At 41.4% G+C, this 22479-nt stretch overlaps 3 protein-coding genes across 3 annotated transcripts in view; 2 read left to right on the forward strand and 1 right to left on the reverse strand.

Annotated features, from left to right (window-relative positions):
- The window catches only part of caln2 (calneuron 2), a 63197-nt gene extending 57841 nt beyond the window's left edge, over nt 1-5356 (forward strand). The window contains exons 4-5 of the mRNA XM_079507476.1: nt 2822-2966; nt 5080-5356. Of these exons, the coding sequence (XP_079363602.1) occupies nt 2822-2966; nt 5080-5207 (273 nt within the window). The 3' untranslated portion in view covers nt 5208-5356. The remainder of the gene's footprint in view (nt 1-2821; nt 2967-5079) is intronic.
- A 7772-nt stretch (nt 5357-13128) lies between these two features.
- Nucleotides 13129-17611, reverse strand: sdf2 (stromal cell-derived factor 2). The gene is made up of 3 exons (XM_079507770.1): nt 17350-17611; nt 15937-16133; nt 13129-15243 (listed from the first exon to the last, which is right to left on the reverse strand). The coding sequence occupies exons 1-3, from the start codon at nt 17513-17515 to the stop codon at nt 14956-14958; spliced, it is 651 nt and encodes a 216-aa protein (XP_079363896.1). The 5' UTR covers nt 17516-17611; the 3' UTR covers nt 13129-14955.
- A 545-nt stretch (nt 17612-18156) lies between these two features.
- On the forward strand, nt 18157-21304 carry LOC306928181 (E3 ubiquitin-protein ligase TRIM39-like). Its single transcript, XM_079508109.1, has 3 exons — nt 18157-18318; nt 18666-18843; nt 19102-21304. The coding sequence occupies exon 3, from the start codon at nt 19114-19116 to the stop codon at nt 20731-20733; it is 1620 nt and encodes a 539-aa protein (XP_079364235.1). The 5' UTR covers nt 18157-18318; nt 18666-18843; nt 19102-19113; the 3' UTR covers nt 20734-21304.
- The last annotated feature ends 1175 nt before the right edge of the window (nt 21305-22479 follow it).

The following is a 22479-nucleotide window of genomic DNA, read 5'->3' on the forward strand; positions in this document are numbered from 1 at the left end:
ATGTCGCCGTCGCCGACGGCTGTTTGCTTAACGATTTTGACAGTCCTGAAACAGTCGTTGCTTAAAGTCCCTATTGACTGGCTGCTGCTACCTATCAGTGTTGCCATGTCCGCTTATTATAAGCGACTTTGACTTGTATATATTTGTAGTTGCGGGTTGTGGCTTTTTGGGCTTGTTTCTAAAGGGTAGCTGCTTATTTTGGGCTTGCTCTGTAATGCTGTTAAAACATTTTCATGTCAAGGACCCCCCAAATGTATGTACTGTTTGAACCTTTCACAGACCTTGTTGCTTGTTTCTCTCGCAAAAACTGCTACCTATATAGGCCTATACCCCTGCAGTGCACGCTAAGACGGCCTCCGACATGCAGCCCTTCTGATGGTTCCAATGGCTTGGCTTGAGACCAAGAATTGATGGGCTTTTACTGTCTTGGCACCTTATACTCACCTGCAGGAACTAAAGCTTTTTTCGGACTGCAGGCAAATCCTATTTGTTTCTCAAATCTGATCTTGAGCATGTTATTTGCATGTGAACAGATTGGATATGTGCACTATTGAGACATTGTCACGCTATCTCCATTGGTTGCTGTGGTAATGATTGGCAGAATAACACGTTGACAGGCAACCCTTTCTGCCAATCAGCGTAACAAAAGAAGTGACGTCTTCTCCATTCTCCAACCAGCGAATGACTCAGGCCCAGAACACGTAGCCTGGCTAATAAGCCAGACCGAATCAGCCGTTGGCAAAAAAAAAAATTGCCTGCCGGCCGATTACGGTCTGGAGAGGCTCAATTGTACGCCCATTTCCTACACCAGAGAACTGGTGTGGCCAATCGGGACACGGTATGCAATATGGGCGGGCTTTGGTCAATGGGCGGGCTTTGACTCAAATACCACACGACAGTGTGATTTGAGTCTGGCTTATTAGCCAGGCTACAGAACACGGACCCTTTATTGCTTGTATGGCTTGGTCCTGTCTTATCACTGCTTGCAGCTATTATACTCCACCTCAGTTCTCCTGGCTTTATCACAATTATTCTCTCTCTCTCTCTCTCTCTCTCTCTCTCTCTCTCGCACGCACGCACGCACGCACGCACGCACGCACGCACGCACGCACGCACGCACGCACACACACACACACACACACACACACACACACACACACACACACACACACACACACACACACACACACACACACACACACACACTCTCTCTCTCACACTCTCTCACACACACACACACTCTAGAGCTCTTGGTTAACTCTGATATATCTTCCTTCTGTTGTGCTAAGCCAAGAAAATTAATTTCATTTTGAGGTTGATTGTGCAGGTAAATGGTTGAGACACCTGCTGGTGGCAGTAGAGGTGGTGTGTCTGGGTGTCTGAGGGAGGGATGGGGGGGTGGTGGCGTGTGAGGGGTCGGGAGGTTGAAGGACACCAATCTTTTGGATGGGCAGATATGGGTGTACAGTATGTAAACAATTGAGACTGTCTCACTATTTGGAGGAGGCCCTTCTGAGCTCTCACCGTTTAATAAATCATTTCTCTCTCTCTCTGTCTCTCTCTCTCTCTCTCTCACTCACTCACTCACTCACGCACGCAAGCATGCACGCACGCACGCACGCACGCACGCACGCACGCACGCACGCACGCACGCTCACACACTCACACACACACACACACAAGCAAATGGAGACTCACATGCACATGTGTGTGCGTGTGCATGTGAATATGTGCGATTGTGCGTGCGTGTGTGTTTGCGTCACATACCTTACAGGCTTCCAACTGTGTGAACTCATAAAATGGAGAGAAAACTCAATCATTCTGTCCAATGATTTTGCACTTTTTGTCCCAGATTTGTGAACTCTCTCCCTATGTATTTTCCTCCTCAGTGGGTTGGCCCACTGACGCTGTTTATTACTCTCTCTCTCTCTCTTTTTTGCTAAGGGCTATGGTACGCTATGGTGAGAACTCCAGCAGAGAGATATAGAGTTAGCTCATATGGTGCACAGTTCTAAAGGACTCACCTCTTCAGACTCCATCTTAGCCCGCAGGAAATGCCGTAGCGCTTAGACTAGCCTTGACAACCTTTCAGGCGTGTGCAAAGGCTAAACTTATGTAATATAGATAGCATATTACAGTATGTAGACATAGCACTCTATAGTGTATACTCATAGTTTCATTGAAGATATTCTACTATTAGTCGTATGTTAGGTTCTTAGCTTGCTTATGATCCTTGAGATCTATTTCTATGTAGTTGATGTATTACCATGTGTTGTTCTTGCTTACTGTAAGCCCAACAGCAGACAGCAGACCCAGTAAGGCTGGTATATATCTCTTGGAACACCAACATAATCCTGTATTATTGTGCCTGGCTGTGTGTGTGTATATAATGTGTGTGTATATAAAGCATAGAAACTTTAATTACAAATCGGTCTCGGCAAGAAGCTCCAGAAGCACTTAGCATGCGACAGTGACATAACGACCAATCGGTGGACCGGGACCTACACGTACGGTATCTCATGCATATTTTCTCCTCAGTGGGTTGGTCAATTGATCTGAAAGTGTGCATGTGTATCGGCCATTAGCATATAATTCCTCTCATGCACTGTATGTTTTGCTTTGCTTTGCTTTATGTTACTGTATATGTACAATATGCAGTACATCATACATAATGGGCTGTAAAAGTACAGTATAAAGGGTGTACTGTACCAATCAATGTAATCACTGTGTGTGTGTGTGTGTGTGTGTGTGTGTGTGTGTGTGTGTGTGTGTGTGTGTGTGTGTGCGTGTGCGTGTGCGTGCGTCCATGTGCACCCTACAGTTTGACATGCAGCAACTGTCTCTGGATGAACTGAAGCAGGTGCTGTTTCACGCCTTCCGAGACCACCTGACGATGAAGGACATCGAGAACATCATCATCACCGAGGAGGAGAGCCAGACCGGGAACTGCCCCGAGTACGAGGGAGGTGAGAGAGAGAGAGCAGAGAGAGAGAGCGGGTGTTCTGTTGGGAACTCTGTAGTACGTCATACTTGCCAAAATAATTGACTTTCACGTCATGGCACAATAGAGAGTATGCGCGTGACTTCATCATCAAACCCGGAAGTTATGCAGGAAGGCCTACTGAGTGGCAAACAACTACTTTCTGGCCTTGATAACCCATGCATCCAAACAGAAAAGTCCTATCTGATTGCATTAAACAATATTAAACAATGTTAAACTCACTTTGCCTGTTGCTTTGCCACTCGATGTGCCATTCACTTTAAGCATGCGCATACCCTCTATTACAGGTGGTCCATGAGAAAATGCTGTATAATACTAACATACTGTGCCTTAGCTGAATGTACAGTATAAAAAATATATTTAAATAATGTGTCATAAGTCCATCTATTTTTATTTGTTTTACAGGTGTAGTGTGGGGGAGCTTGTAATGGGAGCTGTACAGTTTCTTAACCACTCAAGTCCTATATAATTTGTTGTACAACCAATAGTGAAATAGTGAAAAAATAGTGGTTAACATACATTTTTCATAAAATTGTTAAATTGTGATAGTGTTTAAAGTAAATATCAAACCTATCGGACAGTAGGCCTACATTTTCAAAAAGGAAATGTAGTATTTAATTCAGGATTAAAATATATCCTGACTGGCGATGAAAATGAAGGACCAGAAGCATGGATCCTCTCCATCCCCCCAGCAAACCCAACCCTGCTTATCTTGTAAGACACTACACTGTATAAAAATTCCAGTGTTAATGTAACTCTCTAAGTGTATCAATGTTCCATTTGGGTTGGGTTGGGTTGGGGGTTGATGTGGGGGTGTAAAACTTCCACAGTAAAATAAAATAAGATAATGATGCAATTTTCTGCAATTTGACATATATTCAAAGACTGGTGGATGATTTTAAAACTTAATTACACCCCCCACATTATAGATGGAGATAAGTCAAATCGCAATGTAATTCAATGTGTCTACAAGTGAATTTACACTTTGGTGTCTAAGTGGTTAAATATAGGCAGTCCCTCAAGATGCATGTTCACGCTTACTATACTGTATGAACAGTGTTCATTTAAACACTGAGATTGAAATCAACCCTGATAGGATTTTGCTGTGTAGCTAATACTGACATACCGTATACTTACTCGTATAGTGTGAGGGACAGCTCAGAGCTTCGAAGATAAATGTCAGAGGATGCGGTGGGGGATTGGAGGAGCAGAGAACGAGGAGGCTTCAAAGAACTGCTGGCTTAGCACTTTATTCTCAAAGTTTCTCGTGGTAACTGAAGGGCAAGTTCTGTAGTTATAGGTAAAGAGAAAGGCTGAAATGGGTACAGAAAGATATGAAGGAAGGTGGAGGGAGTCTGGGGGTTGGGAGGGCGTGGTAGTTATAGGAAAGGTTTTCAAATTGTCCCTGTCCCGTCCTGGGGGACTCCTGTGCCTTTCACAAATCCTCTGAGACCCATGACTCACAACTCGGTCGATTTGTTGATGCTACTGTATATGGATCTCTTAACAAACTAAAGACAGCAACGCTTTCGCTGAGAAAACTTTTATGTTTTTGCTCGTGCCACGAGGCCCATTTGTAGCACAAGGCTGACATCTCCTCTCTCTCCATCTCTGGAGATTCAGTGTTTGAAAATGTCCTTGCACTTGGCCGGGTGTTCCAACAAGCACAGTTGGCCGTGTTTGCAGGAGAGAAGCCAGACGGAGAGTGTGTTCCTTGTCGCTGCACTATAGCGAACAGTGAAGATCCTCACTGGCAAGTGAAAATTATGTGTATCAGAGTAGACACGTTGTTTCCATACCATCCCCAAGACCACCCAGTCCGAAGATCACATGTGTATAGAAAACAGGACTACATTGGGGTAAAAGGGGGAACATTTTAATGTATTCCTCACAGCCTACAGTAGTAGGCTATACAATAGGTCACACTTAATCCCCCTTGGCTGCCTTAATCCCCTTGGCTGCATGGTAGGTTTCAGGAGAACACCTGTTGACATTTTCTTTCCTTCCTCCTCTCCTCTCCTCTCCTCTCCTCTCCTCTCCTCTCCTCTCCTCTCCTCTCCTCTCCTCTCTATACTCAGTCCATCCTAAAAAGAAGAACCGACAGACGTGTGTGAGGAAGAGTCTGATCTGTGCTTTTGCCATGGCTTTCATCATCAGTGTCATGCTCATCGCAGCCAATCAGATGCTGCGGAACGGCATGGAGTAAGCAACACACTGTGAGCCCCCAGGGGATTGGCCAGAGTAGCCATGGCCTCACATCCTTATCTTTGCAGCCAAAGCTGGACACAGCCACAAACCCGAGCACTCGTCAAACCACAATCACTTGTGTGTTTTTTATATCTAAAAGTTTAATTTGAAAATATATTATGGAAGCAGACCATGCAAGTTGAATGGAAGACTGATATTGGCGATTCTTTTCTTTTCTTTTCAGTGGTGATGTAACCACAAAGAGATAATGGACTTACTGACCGTGACATGAAATGGACTGCAAAAGGAATGTTTATAAATCACTTACTTATAGAGGGGAATTCTTTTACAGACCAAGACCACCCTTTAAACTTGATTTTGTAATTACCTAAAAAAAAAAATCTTTATAACATGTATCAGGTGCTTTGAGCCATTCCTAATTTTAGACATGGACAATGTTTATCATGGACAACTTATATCCGGAAATACACTTTCCAAACTGAATGATGGCACTGAATGTTGTACACCACATCTGTATAATGTGTTAACTGTTAACCACTTGAACCCTATAGTGTCCCTATATTAGGTCATAGCAGTCACAGGCATGTTGTGGTGCTAGATAGAAAACCCCCCTAAATGTTTCCCATAGAGATTAACCGAAATATTTATATAAATGATTTTAAGCCTGGAACCAAATGTTGAGACACAACCTTTCGCACACCTAGAGGCTTAAGCCTCTTAAGCCATCTTGACCTGAGATCAGATTCTAAAAATGTCTTCTTCATCCTGACAGTTTTCTGAAAAAGCTATGTTTCTATGTCAGTCGTTCTTCGATTTTTCAAAAATAGCAGATCTACAAGCTCGTAGCGCGCCACTCGGTGGCGCGCTATGAGCTTGTAGATCTGCTATTTTTCAATAGCTAAAGCATAACATAATGCTAACACCAAAAGGGTTCCCGCTCAAAATGGGTTAAGCCTGGAACCAAGCCATCCAGGCTCCTCGTGAATCATGAACATAAAATGTTTGATTCAGTGTCAAAAAATAGATAATGAAAACCGGAAAACTTTTAAACAGAACAAAATGTTTTATGCATGGTTTGTGATTCCCCAGGACCCTGGATGTCTTGGTTCCAGGCTTAAAATTAATTTATATAATCGGAAATATTCATGGGACAAAACGAATGGGGTTTCTATATGTGGCACCACAAAATGGCCGCCACTACTATGGCCTTTACTGGGGTGAACATTCAGCAAAAATTGCTGATCTACAAGATCACAATGTGTTGCGACGCATTGTGAGCTTGTACATTGGTTATTTTTGGCAAAGGGATTTGGTGTAGACTGTAGAAGAAACAAAATTGATCTATAGTAGGCTAACCTCGCATCACCAGGCTTTCCACCTAGGAGGAAAGCCTGGTCTGTTACAAAATTGCTGTGTGAACCGGTCTGGAGTGGATTATATCGCTACGTCATGTTGTAGTATTGTTTTGTAGTCATCAGGCAGGAACAATCATCCGGAACTTCCTTTTCCCTACAACATGACGTAGCGATATAATCCACTCCCGACCGGATCATAAACCCGAAAAGGAATGCTAGTAGGCTATAGAACCCTGGAGGATCCCGGTCAACTGAGTACTGTAGCCAGGCTATAGGCTATAGGGTTTAAGTGGTTACAAAGAAAATTTACTGTATATTCTTATGTATAATGTGTCATGTACTGATACTGCCCATTTGTAAAAACCCTGCTTCTTTGGCTTCATTTATCTCTGTGTATACACAAAGTCCTTGTTGATACACAGAGGGAACTGAGGGTGTTCAGCCATGAAAGCAGTAACAAGGGGATAACACCTTGTTTAGAGGGAGCACAAATCAACACTCAATGGAGGCACATAAAAAATGATCACTCCTGTTGACTATCTCTACTCTTTTGTCGGTGTAGTTATGTGTTGCATCGAGTTCAGTGGATATGTATAGGCCCTGTATGTACAGTGTGTGTTTACTTTCCCTTGTATTGGCCTTTGTGTTTTCTGAAAGGCAGTGATGTCTATATAATTACAAGCTCAGGCACTGCAGTCTGGAAGGTAATATGGAGGGTCCGAATAAGAGATGTCAAATGTATCTTAAAGTGCAAGGGTTTAAAATTAGACATAGACGGAGGTAATTATATGACTTTATTTTGGGATATAGGGTGTCAGGAGAAACGGCCTTACCTGAGCACACTTAATACTGCCCAGCGTTGTTAACTGTAGGCTTCACAAAAAGCATGTCAGTGTATCTATAGCTGATGTCTACACTGCCGTCCAAATGTCATTCCAATCCCATCCATTTCCCCATAGAATTCACTGTATATAAACCCCTAGTTATCTTGTGTAATGTGTTCTTGTTCTTCTCAACAGCAGAATGTATGAAAGGTGAGCTATATATAGTGAGCTATATCAGGGATATTATACGTATATAAGTATAAAAGCGAAAATAATGACAACACCTCTGTGTCGGATCTAGAGCTGAACAATCTGGGAAACTCAGACCAATATTGCTATTTGCAAGTCGATTTTTGTCAAGCTTCAACTCTGTTTACGGTTTACAGTAGAAGTAATAACATTAGACACTGTCAATATTGATGATAGGACCATACTAGTGTTAATGCATGTTTGCCCATTGACTACAAGTCGTATATATTTTACTACTGACAATTATCCAAAGCATCAGTTTTTTATTTTTCTGAATAATTACCAGATTTCTAGAACATTGTATAGCTCAAACCTCCAGGTTATAAGCCCACCTGAAAATGATCTGAAGTTTTGGCAAGACCTTTCAAACCAAACCATGCATACAACAGCATTAATAACATAACTTGGAAAATAAAAGCGGTGTAAAGTGCACTGTGTTGGATTACCTGTCTCAAGCGAGTTTCAAGTCTCTGCAAGTTGATTTGCATACCATACTGAAATTAATGGAAAGCAATGGCTTGCTGGAAGATCAAGAAAATTGTCAGCAGTAATGCAATTGTAGCCTCTGCCATTTTGAAATTGCAGTAGTAGTTTTTGTTATTGTTTAATTAATTGTTCAGCCCTGCCGTGTGTCTGTGATTAGATGGAAGGGGAACACACTCTAGTGGTTCAATTCAGAATTGCACCTGAAACAGTATAAGCAATTTGGGCCATATTTAGTGAACATTTTTTGTTTTGTTGAAATTTCTTGTGAAACAAATGCACAGCTCACCAAGCAGACATTCTCAGGCTCTTGGTCCCAAATTTGACCTTACGTCAAAAGCTGCTATAATGCATAACAATGTTATCCTGTCCAAGTTCTCCTGAGGATGGTCCATCCACTTTTTAGCAACAATCACAGAATGATTCTCTGAATTTCTGAATAGATTGTGGGGAGATTAATACTGCAGCTTTACTAAGTATTACATAAAGCTCTCTGGTACTGTATGTAAATGTTCAGACTGTTTATTCAGATATTTATTCATAACTATACTACTCCTACATGTCTACTTCGGGTCATAATATTGTACGTTACCCTTGAGCATTATTGTCCTCAAATAGAAGGGATTACTTTCCCAATGGGGCACAAAATGTTGCATTGGCCATGAAGTCAGGGCCAAATGCATCAACAACAACTTCGTAACAAATTAATAAGCAAACACAACTTTGCAATATGAAAAATCTAAATGACAAACCTTGTATTATACTGTAAATCAGTATGCATGCTGTAGCCTACATTAGCTTTTTGTGTCTTTGAGAGGCAGGGAAATTAATTTAGGAACCTTTTCCGTGTGGCAGCACGGCCTTGATTTAAATGTATATGACATACAGACCACTAACCTGACTTTCCCGTTGATACTGTAATAGCCATTTTCCAGTTTATACCAGCTGTTAATCAAATCGAGTGTAGGAGGAGTGTTTTCATCAATATACAAATACAAGGTCTTGTGATCTTCTTCATCGTGACCGTCATCCTCATTAATGTTGTTTGTTTCACGTCACCTACAGTCGTGAATGTAGGGCTCACTGTGGGAGGGTAATATCAACACTGAAAATAATATATTGTGTTTTATCATGTTAGGCTTTTGTGGAATGTACTCACTGATTCATAGTTCTGTATAAAAAAGCTGTATAATGTATGCTAATTCTTATCCTCGTCAGTCAAGTTATGTCGTTGATATTCTCAGCACATTGACATTTGATTAATGAGCTGTGCATTTTCCTTTTGTCTGTTAGCCACGTGCTCTATTGAAACCAGCACTGACTTTATCTTTAATGAAGGTAAAAGGCTATGTCATTTAATCATCCTTGCATGGCCATGTGAGGGAAGCAGGCAGAGTCATGTTTTACATAAAGTACAATTTCAGTTTACATTGTTATCCTACATGCAGAACAGGACTAAATCAGTTTATGATTTCCATGATTTCTGAGACTTGTTTTGGAGATTTGTTTATACTAAGGCAGACATGTTTATATCTTGTAGATTGTATAAAAACAAATCTAAACAAAGAGATGTACTATAACCATGGCATGCTGCTTAGACAAGAAAAGAAAGAAAATAGCAATATTATATCAAATGAATGGATAACTTAAAAATGCAACAAAAAATTATCTGTATGACATATATAACCACATATGTTTATGCAATAAAATCCTGGTTTTGATATAGAAACAAGACAAGTTCTGGTTAGTCCTGAACGATTATTCACTGCCTGTGTGTGTGTGTTTGTGTGTGTGTGTGTGTGTGTGTGTGTGTGTGTGTGTGTGTGTGTGTGTGTGTGTGTGCGTGCGTGCGTGCGTGCGTGCGTGCGTGCGTGCGTGAGTGCGTGCGTGCGTGTTGCTAATCTGCATACCCCTAGGCTGATCAGCATCACATTTATTGTGTACACTGAAGGCCATGGACCTCTATTTTCAAATATTTATACGACATAATAATGCAATCGGTCAATGACAATTGTGTAATTTTTGTGAATTAATAATCACAGAGCAATCGTCATTCCACTCCAGGCTAGTGGATAGGCATTCTGTGAGGATATGGTCTGGTAACCCCGGTCTATATAACTTATATACTACTTGTTTATAGACCCTTTTTCCTCCCACTTAATTCATTATATGTCAATTAAGTCCCCCGGTGCACATTTCTGTGTTGCCACTGTTGTACCCTACTGGCTCATCTGCCATTGAGGAGCCCCAACCGGGAGGACATAAAACGCCTCAGTCCTACTCAGTCCTTCTTCTCATTGACTCATTGAAAACATCCCTTGTTCTGTTCCTTCCACATTGGACATTGAATGTCCAATGTCCAATGTGGAACTACATTCCGGGATCTTATGGACATCTTATGGACATTGCACCTGCGTGAGGAGCGTGCACAGATGTAGGCTATAACATTGTAACAATATCATGTTTGTCCTAGTGATGACAACATGCCACGCTATACTTTGCACTTCAGTGAGTTGTTCACTGTCCAAAGACTTGTCTCCATACAGCTTGTCTACTCTGGTTACACAATAATGATTATATCTCTCCCCCAAATTGGCAACCCCAAACATTTATCAAATGATCCAGACACAGACAGACAAAAAAAGGGGAGGTAGGGATTTGCACACTAAGTGCAAATCCCTATTATTAGTTGATTAGTTATTATTGATTAGTTGACACCAGTGTCTTAGAATGTCATTGCAGGGTGCTATTCATTTGGCAACGATTTGTGATCTAGGCCTGTACTGTATGTACAGTCACTGCTTTGGAAAACTGGCTCTTCTGTCAGAGCAGGTTTGGTGTCATTTTTTAGCCAACCCAGCCAGTAGCCACTTGTTCTTTATACTCCACCAAGAGAAAACCCTGTCATTTGGCTAGATCATTAACACGGTAAGTGAAATTAACTCTACTCTCTTATACAAAACAAAACAAAACAAAATTTTATTTGAGACACAGTGGGTGAATGGTTTCACTCAAAGAAGCTATACTGGCTACTAGCTACTTCAAATATTTCTTGCTATAAAAGACAATTATGTTTGCAGTGTCTGTTTTGAAAAGTATTATATATTATGATGTGCCTATACAAATCTATAATTAATCACAAATATTTATTTAAAAAAAAAGTATTATTTCATTAGGACCTATATTGATTGTTCTTTCATGTGTTTCCGGAGGATTTAAATTGTGATTTTGACCAAACAAGAACACATGCTTATGGTACTGTATTTTACAATTTAGTGTTTCTAATATTCAGTTAAAGGACTTCACAGAAACCACTGTATTTTCTCATGCCAAGACATTTGGCAAGAGGGTTTTTTTATTTGATCGATGCTCTACCCTTCCAGGTTTTTCCCCTGCCCTTCTATTATGTGAATGTCACCATTTTGGACCATGGACTCCAGAAATGTGATGGGAAGACCAGACACGAAGGTGGCCTCTCTAGAAATGCAGTTTTTATACGCGTTACTTGTGTCACCATTATCAAATTATGAGGCTAGATATAATTTGACATGATGTCAAGCATCAACAACAAAAACACACACAACTAGAAAAAGTTCCCCTCTGGGCACAGGTCTCCACCAGGCCAGGTCAGGCCTCCTGGTGGCACTATAATAGGCCAATGTGAAATGGGTGCCATTTCTTCTTATGCCTTGGATGGCAATTGGATGATTTGAGGCATTTTGTTCCAAAAATGTGTTTTGCAAAAATCCACCTGTTGGTGGCGCTATAACAGGCCAATGTGAAAAGGGTGGGATATATTCCTCAACCTAGTAGGAAAGTCTGTGAAAGATTTCAAGTAAATTGCACGCTGCGTTCATGATTTGAGGCTTTTTGTTCAAAACGGGCCAATCCTGCAAACTTTGAAAGACAATGTTAGCCAATTAGGATGGAATATGAAATATCGGACAGATCCGTCTCGAACACATGACAATAGAGATACTGTGTAACCTTGACATTTTTGGACAGAATCTGGAGGAGTAATATCAAAATGTGTTGTGGTTTGGATCATTCATCTATATTGGTGTAGCCATTCAATAGCTGCTGCTACAGTACAGGCAGAGTTCAGAGGAAATAAAATATAGTACAGCAAGAAAAGAATAAAAATGTAAACGGGTGTCGGGTATAATACAACAATATATAATGATGATAATGATATAACATAATAGACATAATAAAATATCATTTAAAATCCTCTGATAATGACAAGGTTACCTTCTCTATGTTTTGGTCCCTGCAGGTGAGCGAACGCATCCTTGCTTCTGTGGTTGAGGTGATAGAGCAGAGCTGTGAGTCTGAAGAACAGGCTCTTCGTGTGCAGACAGCACATTGTTCTGACATCACCTCCTTCACAACATACATACAGGTCATAGAGCACTACAAACGCTACTGTTTTGACTGGACTAACCCCAAGGTAGGTGTGGTATAAGTTTACACACACAGGTCACCATGTACTTGCTGATGCCTGAAGTGTGCAGTAAAGCCTAGTCGCCAAAAGTAACTGGTTTTCAACCTAACGAGGCAATCATTTGTTGTTTTGTGTCGAGCAACACGGTTGTAGTAGGCTTATTACATTTTCTCCTGAAATAGTATGGGACGGCAGAGCAGTATTTACATCTGTTTGTCAACCTTTGTGAGGAGGGGATACATGTGGATTGGTAAGATTTGCATTCTTACTCAACACTTATTTCCATGCATCTCGTTCTCTCTATAATACACACACACACACAAAATATATAACCTTTGTAAAGTGGATTGGTTTTGTTTGCAGTATTAAGAAAGCTATTGAGGATGTTGGTGGAAAGCTGAGGCAGAAAGGAATGTCAGACTTGTGACATCATCATCATTCATCATCATCCAGAGAGACAAAGGGCTGTCAGGACTGTGCCATCATCACCATTATCCAGTCTCAGTTGCCATGGTCACACATTGTAGATAACATTTGAATGGAGAAGTCAGACGTACACTGGTGTGCACAAAAACATCGATTTTAATCTGAGGTATTCATTACAAATTGCTTTCTCATAGAAATCTCAACAAAGAGCTTTCCTAATACATCAATTAATTATGTTTGTCGAGCAACATAGACGTATGTATGACTAAGTATAAATTGGGCCTCACACAACTCGAGGACACTGTATGAACAGTGAACAACCTTGGCAAATCTGTTTCATCTTTAGGACAACCAAGGCAGATAACCAGCGAGTGTGAGAAAGGCATCATAAAAAGACATAGCTGAAGCTGATGCTTCAGTCAGTTTGGTGTCTGTTGCTGGACGTGTAATACTGAATCAGGTTACAACAAACCATGAACCATACAAAAAACACTGTTTCCAATGGGTACATCCCTGACTGACAACTAACAGTTAATATTTGTACTGTAGTAAAAAAAAAAGATACAATAATACTTTTTAAAAACCACATGAAGGCACTAGCATAACCATGCCTTTGCATTCAGCCAAACTAAATGCACGGCTCATTCAATAAATTATAGTTTGATCAATCCTGTAGTGTCTGTCTGCTGTGTATAAAATTATGTCTGATGATGGCAGCTTGCATTTTGATAATAAATAATGTCTCACATTGGACATAAAATCACAAAATAATTGAATTAAGACTTCGGCCCAAACCGCACAAATGCAACTCCTTGCAACAAAACAGTTTTACGGACATGTCACACCAATGCAACTCCTTGCAATGGTTTCATGCAACTACATTTGGTTGCAAGTAGTGACGCACCGATGTATCGGTCCACTCCACATATCAGTATTGGCTGATATCACTGTTATGGGTTAATATCGGTATCGGCTAATAAAACTGACATTAACCGATGGCAGTAGCCGATATTTATCTGTTGTTGATAAGCATACAGTTTGCATTGTCTATGTTGGTGTGTTGGTTATCTGCAGCCTACCAAGCTGTAGATTCAGAACATTCATTTCTTGTATTGAAGATGTAGTTTCCCTGGAACAAAAGGGGGAAATAAAAATAACAAAAACTAAATAAACATCTATCGGTATCGGCTAAATTGTTATTTTCAGTATCGGACAAGAATTTCCATATCGGTGCATCTCGAGTTGCATGGCGAATCATTGGTGCGGTTTGGGCCTAAGCACTGCAGTAGCATACTGTAGCACCTTTACATACTGTCTGTGTGTACCTTTTAAGGTAAAATGTAGTGCTCTATCAATTTAACTGACGGTATGAGAAAGACACAGTCAGGCAAGATTAGAAGCCACAGGCAACTAAAGGCTTGTTGTGTCCACTCACTGTAGGACTCAAGTGCACAATGGTGCTCAAAGGGGAGACAGAAGTTGATGGGGGAAGAGTACTATATCACTACTATGTGAGATGGCAAGATACACAGTAAAATCCTCAGTGTTAAAGATGAAATCCAGAACTAGTTTTAATGAATGACATACCAATCTGTATGGTAGAGAGTATGTAATTACAATCTGCAGTGGTTGGAGGTGGTCTTCCTATACATCGAGACATTTAGACCTACTGGTTGACAAGTAGTACTACCTGAAGCTCATGGAGTAATGTGCAGATTGCACCTTGTAACTCTGAGAGTTACATGTGTACACTCTCCGAGTTAAATTAGCACGAATGATTTTACTGTGTAGGAAAGAAATTTGGGAGGCTGGTGGTACAGAAGCGAAGATGAAATGGCGGCAGGCAGAGAGGTAGAAGGCAGGGGAGTAGAACAGGTTCAACAGGTGGTACAGAAGCGAAGATGAAATGGCGGCAGGCAGAGAGGTAGAAGGCAGGGGAGTAGAACAGGCAGCGACAGCAGGGTTTCATAACTCCGTGTGAGAGTACGCATAGTTGTGGTTTTCGCTGGGCTTCATGAAGATGCCCTCCATTGCCTTCCACAGGCTGTGCTGGCTGGTGCCCAACATGGCGTGCACCTCCCGCTGGCCGTGGATGGGCCGCCCGTACTGCTCCCCCGTCACAGAGAGCAGCGCCTCGGTGGCTTTGTGGCTGAACCGGATGGCCTCATCGCGCTGCCACACGGACCCGCCACACTGGACTGTCCACTCGTCCAGATGGTCACCTTCTCCGTCCTCGCCGAATGCACTCACCTCCTGGGGAAGGACAAGAATTAAGGAGACCATAATGATTTGAATCGTTATTTTGCAGCCATAAAAATGAGCTGTCTTCTGTGTGTCTCTGAAACGCAGCTTGTGCCTCAGTGAGGAAAGGGGAAGGTTAAGTGTCTTGCTCAAGGACACTTTGACACGTGCTATACCCAGCCGGAGACACTCAGCGTCCAGTGAGTCACTGGGGTAAAATGTGAAAACTGTTATCCTACTTCCTGTTTTTACTTGTATTTTTTGCCACTGTCCTTGATCACATGTCCGTGCTTGCTGTGTTCTTAACTGCATAGTTTTGGTAATGTTTAATAAGATGCAAGAGTCATGACTGTACTTTTCAAGGGGTTTAGGTTGGCACTAGCCTCGGTAACCAGGCTTTTATTTTCGTTCGCATTCGGCTCAAAAAGAAAAGCCTGGGGAAACCCATTGGAAAATGTTGCATTGGAAGCCCACTTCCTTGTATTTTGCTAAACCAATAACAGTGCAGAGTTGCATCGCTCCAAATTTGGTGACGTCAGTGGTCTCTGCTGTTTTTTTTGTTTGTTTGTTTGAGATCGCTCAGATCGTTGAACCAATAGGATCCACCACCTGTTTTCGATCGGCACACACCCTCTAGACCAAAAATCACACTGGCTGGACCAGGCTAGCTGGTATAATATAATATGACTGTCTTTTCTTGCGTACCTGGTTGGAGGACAGCGGTGATGAAAAGTAGTGGCTGTGCAGGTTCCGACCAGTGTTGACATGGGTAAGACGGATCGTCTGGCCACACTGCACGGGAGTCCCACGGTGACACACAGCGTCAAAGGTCCCACGCACACTCCAGTAGCTGTTACCGTCTTCTACTGACGTGACCCCTGTCACAGACTGCTGTCCACTACCTGCCACACACACACAATAATACCAGTAAGATGCCTGAGGGCGAGAAGCGACCTCGCCCGCATCCGCCTTGTTGACGCCTGACAGCAGACTGCTGGACGAGCGCTGGCGCTTTGGCATGGTCAGATCAACATGATCAGAATGAATTCTGTACTTCCCGTATAAGGAGCATGTCTTGAGTGTACAGGGTTTGATGAGGACAGATCAACATATGGAATGTCAGAACAGGTCAGCTCCATATAGTATATGGTAATCTAAGGGTGGTAGCAGGGAAATTCTCTTGAGTGTACAGGGCCTTCATTTTCGGGCCTGTTGAGAATTCTAGTTTTCGCCGGGTGCCCGGTGCGGATGCACTATAAATAACTTTTATAGGCCTGTTTAGAGTTTGAATGGACAGGTATAAGTCAAAAGGGAGACATCGAAGAGGAATAATGGAATGACATATATCCATACTGTATAAGTGTATATGGACTGGAGATCTAAGGGTTTGAGGTCAGATGAGTTTCTAGCCAATATTGCTGACATCCGGCATCTCCATATATGTATGGGCTTAACTGCGACAGCAGGTCGCATTTACTATATATCCATCCCTGATGATGTCACGTGATGTCACAATGACCTGGGCAGTGGGCACCATATATGGGGGCTGATGTCACGATGACCTGGGGGCTTGCCTGGGGTGAGTGACAAGGATTTGGGTTAGGTGTCATGACAGAATGATGGGGATTGTGGGTTAGGTGTCGTGACAAAAACGCAAGGTTTCATAGTTAACTGCGACCTTCGCAAATAATTTGTGGTGACAATTCAGATTAAAACAGGTCAAGTTGACAAACCTTTAGCCAGAGAAAAATAAAACACTACGAACTTGTCAAGACACACACACACACACACACACACACACACACACACACACACAAGAATACAATTACAGACTTGTAGAAAACACTATTTTACTAATGAGACTGTGTATAGAAAGACAGACTCCCTCTCTCAATCTCTCTCTCTCTCACACACACACACACACACACAGAGAGAGAGAGAGAGAGAGAGAGAGAATGCACCATTTATATAGAGAGAGAGAGAGAGAGAGAGAGAGAGAGAGAGAGAGAGAATGCACCATTTAGAGAGAGAGAGAGAGAGAGAGAGAGAGAGAGAGACATTCAGTCAGTACTATAGTTGAACGAAATGAAGAGTCCAGAAACAATGAATGAAGCTCACCTGAACCGTAGCGTACGTCGTGGGAGTGCAGTCTCACATTGTGTTTTATGTTGAGCAGTTTGACGACTGAGCCGCATGTCACAAAACTCAGCTCCGTCCCCAACGAGAGGCCACATATACACGACAACAACACAGACCTCAACAACGTGCAGTGATCCATATCCATAGCAGGTGACAGGTCTACTGTCCGCACATAACAGCTGCCTGCTAGCCACTGATGCTGCTAGCCTGTTAGTGCTACGTCATCTATTGCACGGTAAGGGAATAGACCTACCAAATCGCGCCCCCTTCTGACTTGGAATGCTCACTGCAAATTTTAGGTTTTCTGTTTTATGGTTTTAATGACTAGAACTAGAATCTCTCTCTCTCTCTCTCTCTCTCTCTCTCTCTCTCTCTCTCTCTCTCTCTCTGTGTACAATTGACAGGGAATAAATAATGCTATAACAGAGCTGTGTCACACTGTGACACAGCTGTGAAACTAGCTTACGAAACCATTAAAAAATGATCTGCTGTTAGGAATAGTTATAAATAATTATGTAGGCAGGCCCATGGGGCACGGGGCCTGGCTACATAATTTATATGTATTGTTATTTCATAATCTTATTTAATAACGATTATGAGCTTTACACTAATTAATTATTGTGACTTAACCTTGGAGGCCTTAGAATTGTTTTTAAATATTAATAGCATACAATATACAACCTAAGTCAGATAGGAGCACACACATCTGTACATACAACTAAAACTCAGAGTTCAATTTCAACTCATGTTGAGTCAAAACTCAGAAATGGACCACAAATATGGTCGGCATGACATCCCAGACCTAAAAAAACGACATCTCCCAGAATGCAGCAAGATGTCTGCTCGTTACCTGATTAGGAGCACCTTAAAAGGAATGGAGCTTCAGTCATTCAAGCAAACACCAGATGCAAAGACAACTCTTGGGTTCTACCTCCAAAGACGCCAATGGTCGGTGATATTGTATTGTTTTATTTACACTTATATATGCACTGCAGTACTGTTTGATGTGGTTAAACTCTGGCTAATTGTGTTTAGTAGCTTCAACTGCTTCAGTCTGAAGTGGGGAAGGAACACATTAACTTACTTGAGAGTTGGATTTAATTTATGTTTAAAAGTATCTATTTACAAAAGAAGACCAAGTTAGAAATGTTAAAATGATTTAAGAATTTAAAAGATTACTAAAAATGTCGACAATTCATGTTATGTTGTTGTTGTGTTCCACCAGTGACACAAACTATTGGTACACATATAAACTTTTTTTTAAAGGTTTTCCTTTCTTTCTCGTGAATGTACAGTAGAAGTACTGTGGTAGTAGAGAGAGTGGAGGCTGTGAAGGGTTAACCGCTACATGGAGGAGGTTCTCTGCAGTGACGTTCATCTAGTGAAGTGAAAGTAAAACTGGGAAAGTAGAAACTTCGCACATGCTTTCTACAAAAGACTTTCAGCAGGACTTTTGCTAAATACTGAAAACAGGTGAGTACAACAGATAAGGACTTATTATTCATATTCATAAGGTATAATTATACATGACCTTCCCATATTTGCATATGACTTTAAATGCCCCGGTCCAATCTTATCTAACAATGATGACAGGTTTCTATTCCATGAACTACAGTACATGTGTCAATACTATTGTGCTAATGTAATAATCCATGTAATAATAATCCACATCACATTCATAACTATTAAAGTATCATTCAATCATTATTTTTCTTTCACTTTTAATCCCAGTGTGTACTAGAAATGGCCTCTGCCAGCAGTCTCCTGTCTGAAGAGAACTTCCTGTGTTCGATCTGTCTGGATGTGTTCACTGATCCAATCACTACTCCATGTGGACACAACTACTGCAAAACCTGTATCACACATTACTGGGATACGAATGATGTGTGTCAGTGTCCACTATGTCAAAAGAAGTTCATTAAGAGACCAGAATTCTCTGTTAATAAAGTTCTTTCAGAGATGGCTGATCACTTCAGGAAGACAAATTCCATCACAAACCAAGAACCTGCAAAACCAGATGAAGTCTCCTGTGACGTCTGTACTCAGAACAAGCTCAAGGCCCTGAAGTCCTGCCTGGTGTGTCTGATCTCCTACTGTGACACGCACCTAGAGCCTCATCAGAGACTCGCAACATTAAAACAACACAAACTAATCAACCCTGTAAAGAACCTGGAAGACTTCATGTGTCAGAAACATGCCAGACCTCTGGAGCTGTTCTGTAGGACTGACCACATGTGTGTTTGTCAGTTCTGTGTGTCAGAGCACAAGTTACATCTAATTGTATCTCTGAAAGAGGAATGTGAAGGAAAGAAGGCAGAGCTGGGAAAGACAGAGTCTGAAGTTCAGCAGATGATCCAGGAGAGACAAGTGAAGATTGAAGAGGTCAAACACTCAGTAGAGCTCAGCAAGAAAGATGCCGACCGAGAGAAAGAAGACAGTATACAGGTTTTCACTGCTTTGATCAGCTGTATTGAGAGAAGTCAGGGTGAGGTCATAAATGTGATTCAAGAGAAGCAGAAAACAACAGAGAAACAGGCTGAAAGTGTCATTAATGAGCTGGAACAGGAAATTACAGAGTTAAAGAAAAGAAGCTCTGAGCTGAAACAACTCTCACTCACTGAAGACCACCTCTACCTCCTCCGGAACTTCACATCCATAAACATCCCTCCAGCCACCAAGGACTGGACAAAGGTAAAAGTCCATCAGTCTTCATATGTGGGGACTGTGAGGACAGCTGTGGCACAGCTGGAGAAGACACTCAGTAAAGAGATGAAGAAGCTGTATGATGCTGAGCTGAGGAAGGTCCAGCAATGTGCAGTGGATGTAACTCTGGACCCTGATACAGCACATCCCAAACTCATCCTGTCTAGTGACGGAAAACAGGTGTATTATGGAGTCGCAAATAAGAATTTACCAGACAACACAGAGAGATTCTCTAAATATGCATGTGTTTTAGGAAAACAAAACTTCTCCTCAGGAAGGTTTTACTATGAGGTTTGGGTTAAAGGGAAGGCTGAGTGGATTCTGGGAGTGGCCAGAGAGTCCATCAAGAGGAAAGAATTCAGACTGAGCCCTGCCAATGGTTTCTGGACCATTTGGTTGATGAAAGGAAATCATGAGGCTAATACTGATTCTTCCTATGTCCCTCTCCCTGTAGGAGAGGAGCTCCAGAAAGTGGGAGTGTTTGTGGATTATGAGGAGGGTCTGGTCTCCTTTTATGATGTGGAGGCCAGAGTTCATCTCTACTCTTACACTGGCTTTACCTTCACTGAGAATCTCTATCCATTCTTCAGTCCAAGTGGCCCGAATAAAAGCACAAACTCTGTTCCTATGATCATCTCTCCTGTCAATAACACAGAGTAGAGTAAGACTGATCTCAAATAGATTTTAAGATGAAAAGGCTAGTTTTCATGTATTGATCAATGTTTAGAATGAGTAATTTTACTGCTCTGAAATAAAATTGCATGACCCTCCCATGGTGACAGATTTATTTTGTTATAATAACGTATAGGCTACTCTCCCTCTGATTAAACTGAATAAAGCACGACCCTCCCCTATTAAGTCATTTTTACATTAAGTACAGCCACAGTCACAGATTAATAAAATACATTGAGTTCTCCATTGAATTGGAAGTATTTGGCATAACGCATTTGTTTCTGTCTGTGGTACAAGTACTTGATTGTATATTTTATTTTACGGTATTTTATTTTATGTTAAACACATTTACTACATTAGTGTGCACTGTGCAGTAAGGTATAACAACAGTAATTTATTGTCGGTCCTGACAATATTGGGAATTAAATGGGAATGCAATGACTGATGAATGATGGATTCTTTCATGTAGTAGCCCATGATCAATTATAGAAGAAAAATGTGTATTGTAATTATTATTATTTACTCACTTAATAAAAAGGTTAAACTTTCAAGAATGACACTCATTGTTTTGTTTTGTTTACTTAGAATGTACGGTATCATGTCAAAGTATACGCATGCACGCTTGTGGAAGAGCAACAGAGAAGCACTTTACTCAATGTTTCCCAAATAATGCAAGTACATAATATTCATAATGCATACCATCGCAATACGTTGTGAGCTGTAGATTGGCTACTTAGCTACCTGACCTGGCGTAGAAGTTTTCTAGTTCTTCATGTTTTCTAATATTTTGTGTGTTTGTAAACTGTGGGAAGTATGTGTTTCTGATGTCTTGGTACAGTTAGCAGGTAGAAAGTGCAGCTCAGTTTCCTCTTCATCTTGTGTGCAGTAACTGCAGTTGGTGCAGTGCAGTCTGTCTTCTCTTGGGAGCCAGGTCTCGAGGTCTGCCAGTGGCTGCCTTTTTCTATGGCGAAACTGTGCTCACACATAGTCAAGGATTTCTTTAGTTTTGGATCAGTCTAAGTGCTCAGGTACTCGATCTGCCACTGTGTATTCTCTGTTGAGGGCCAATGGCAATTTACCATGGTGTCTTACTGTCTTTCTTTCCAATGTCTCAGATATTGTTTTTGTTTTCTTATAATTTGGTCCAGTGGGTTTTCTGTCTGGCTCTGCTTGTGTTTGTAAACCCAGAACCAGCTGGCTGAGGTGACAGGTTTAGAGTGTATCTGGACCACTTTAGCCTAAAGTAGCCTTCAAAAAAGAGCGTTTTATAATCACCTAAAGTCTTTAGCTGATTATACAATGCTCTCTTTTGAATTTGTATTATCCTCATTATGCTCTGCATACATTGTTTTGTGTTTTTCATTGGATGTGGAGAATTTCCACACTTAGAGTTGTCAAAGGTTTTTTTTCCCAATTTAGCTAAATCTTGGTTGGCAAGTGGATAGCAGCTGTCCGCTATAAGGGAAATGGGTTCTATATGAGCCAGATTTGAATAGGCTCCGTGTATGGCAGCCATATTGGAAAGAAATTGGGCTGCTTCCTTAATTCCTTGTGTTGTAACTTGTTACCAATGATACTGATTGTGATTAAGGCGATCTGTTCCATTTAGTGTACTGATCCTTTCCAGCCAATATGCACACTATAGTAGCACCCTGAACACAACCTTAATTAGTGTTATTGCCTGGAAGTATGGAATCAGCAAAATGTTGTGCCAATATGGCTGCCATACACAGA

This window comes from Electrona antarctica (assembly GCF_951216825.1).
Source record: "Electrona antarctica genome assembly, chromosome: 8".
In the NCBI taxonomy this organism is placed as follows: Eukaryota; Metazoa; Chordata; class Actinopteri; order Myctophiformes; family Myctophidae; genus Electrona; species Electrona antarctica.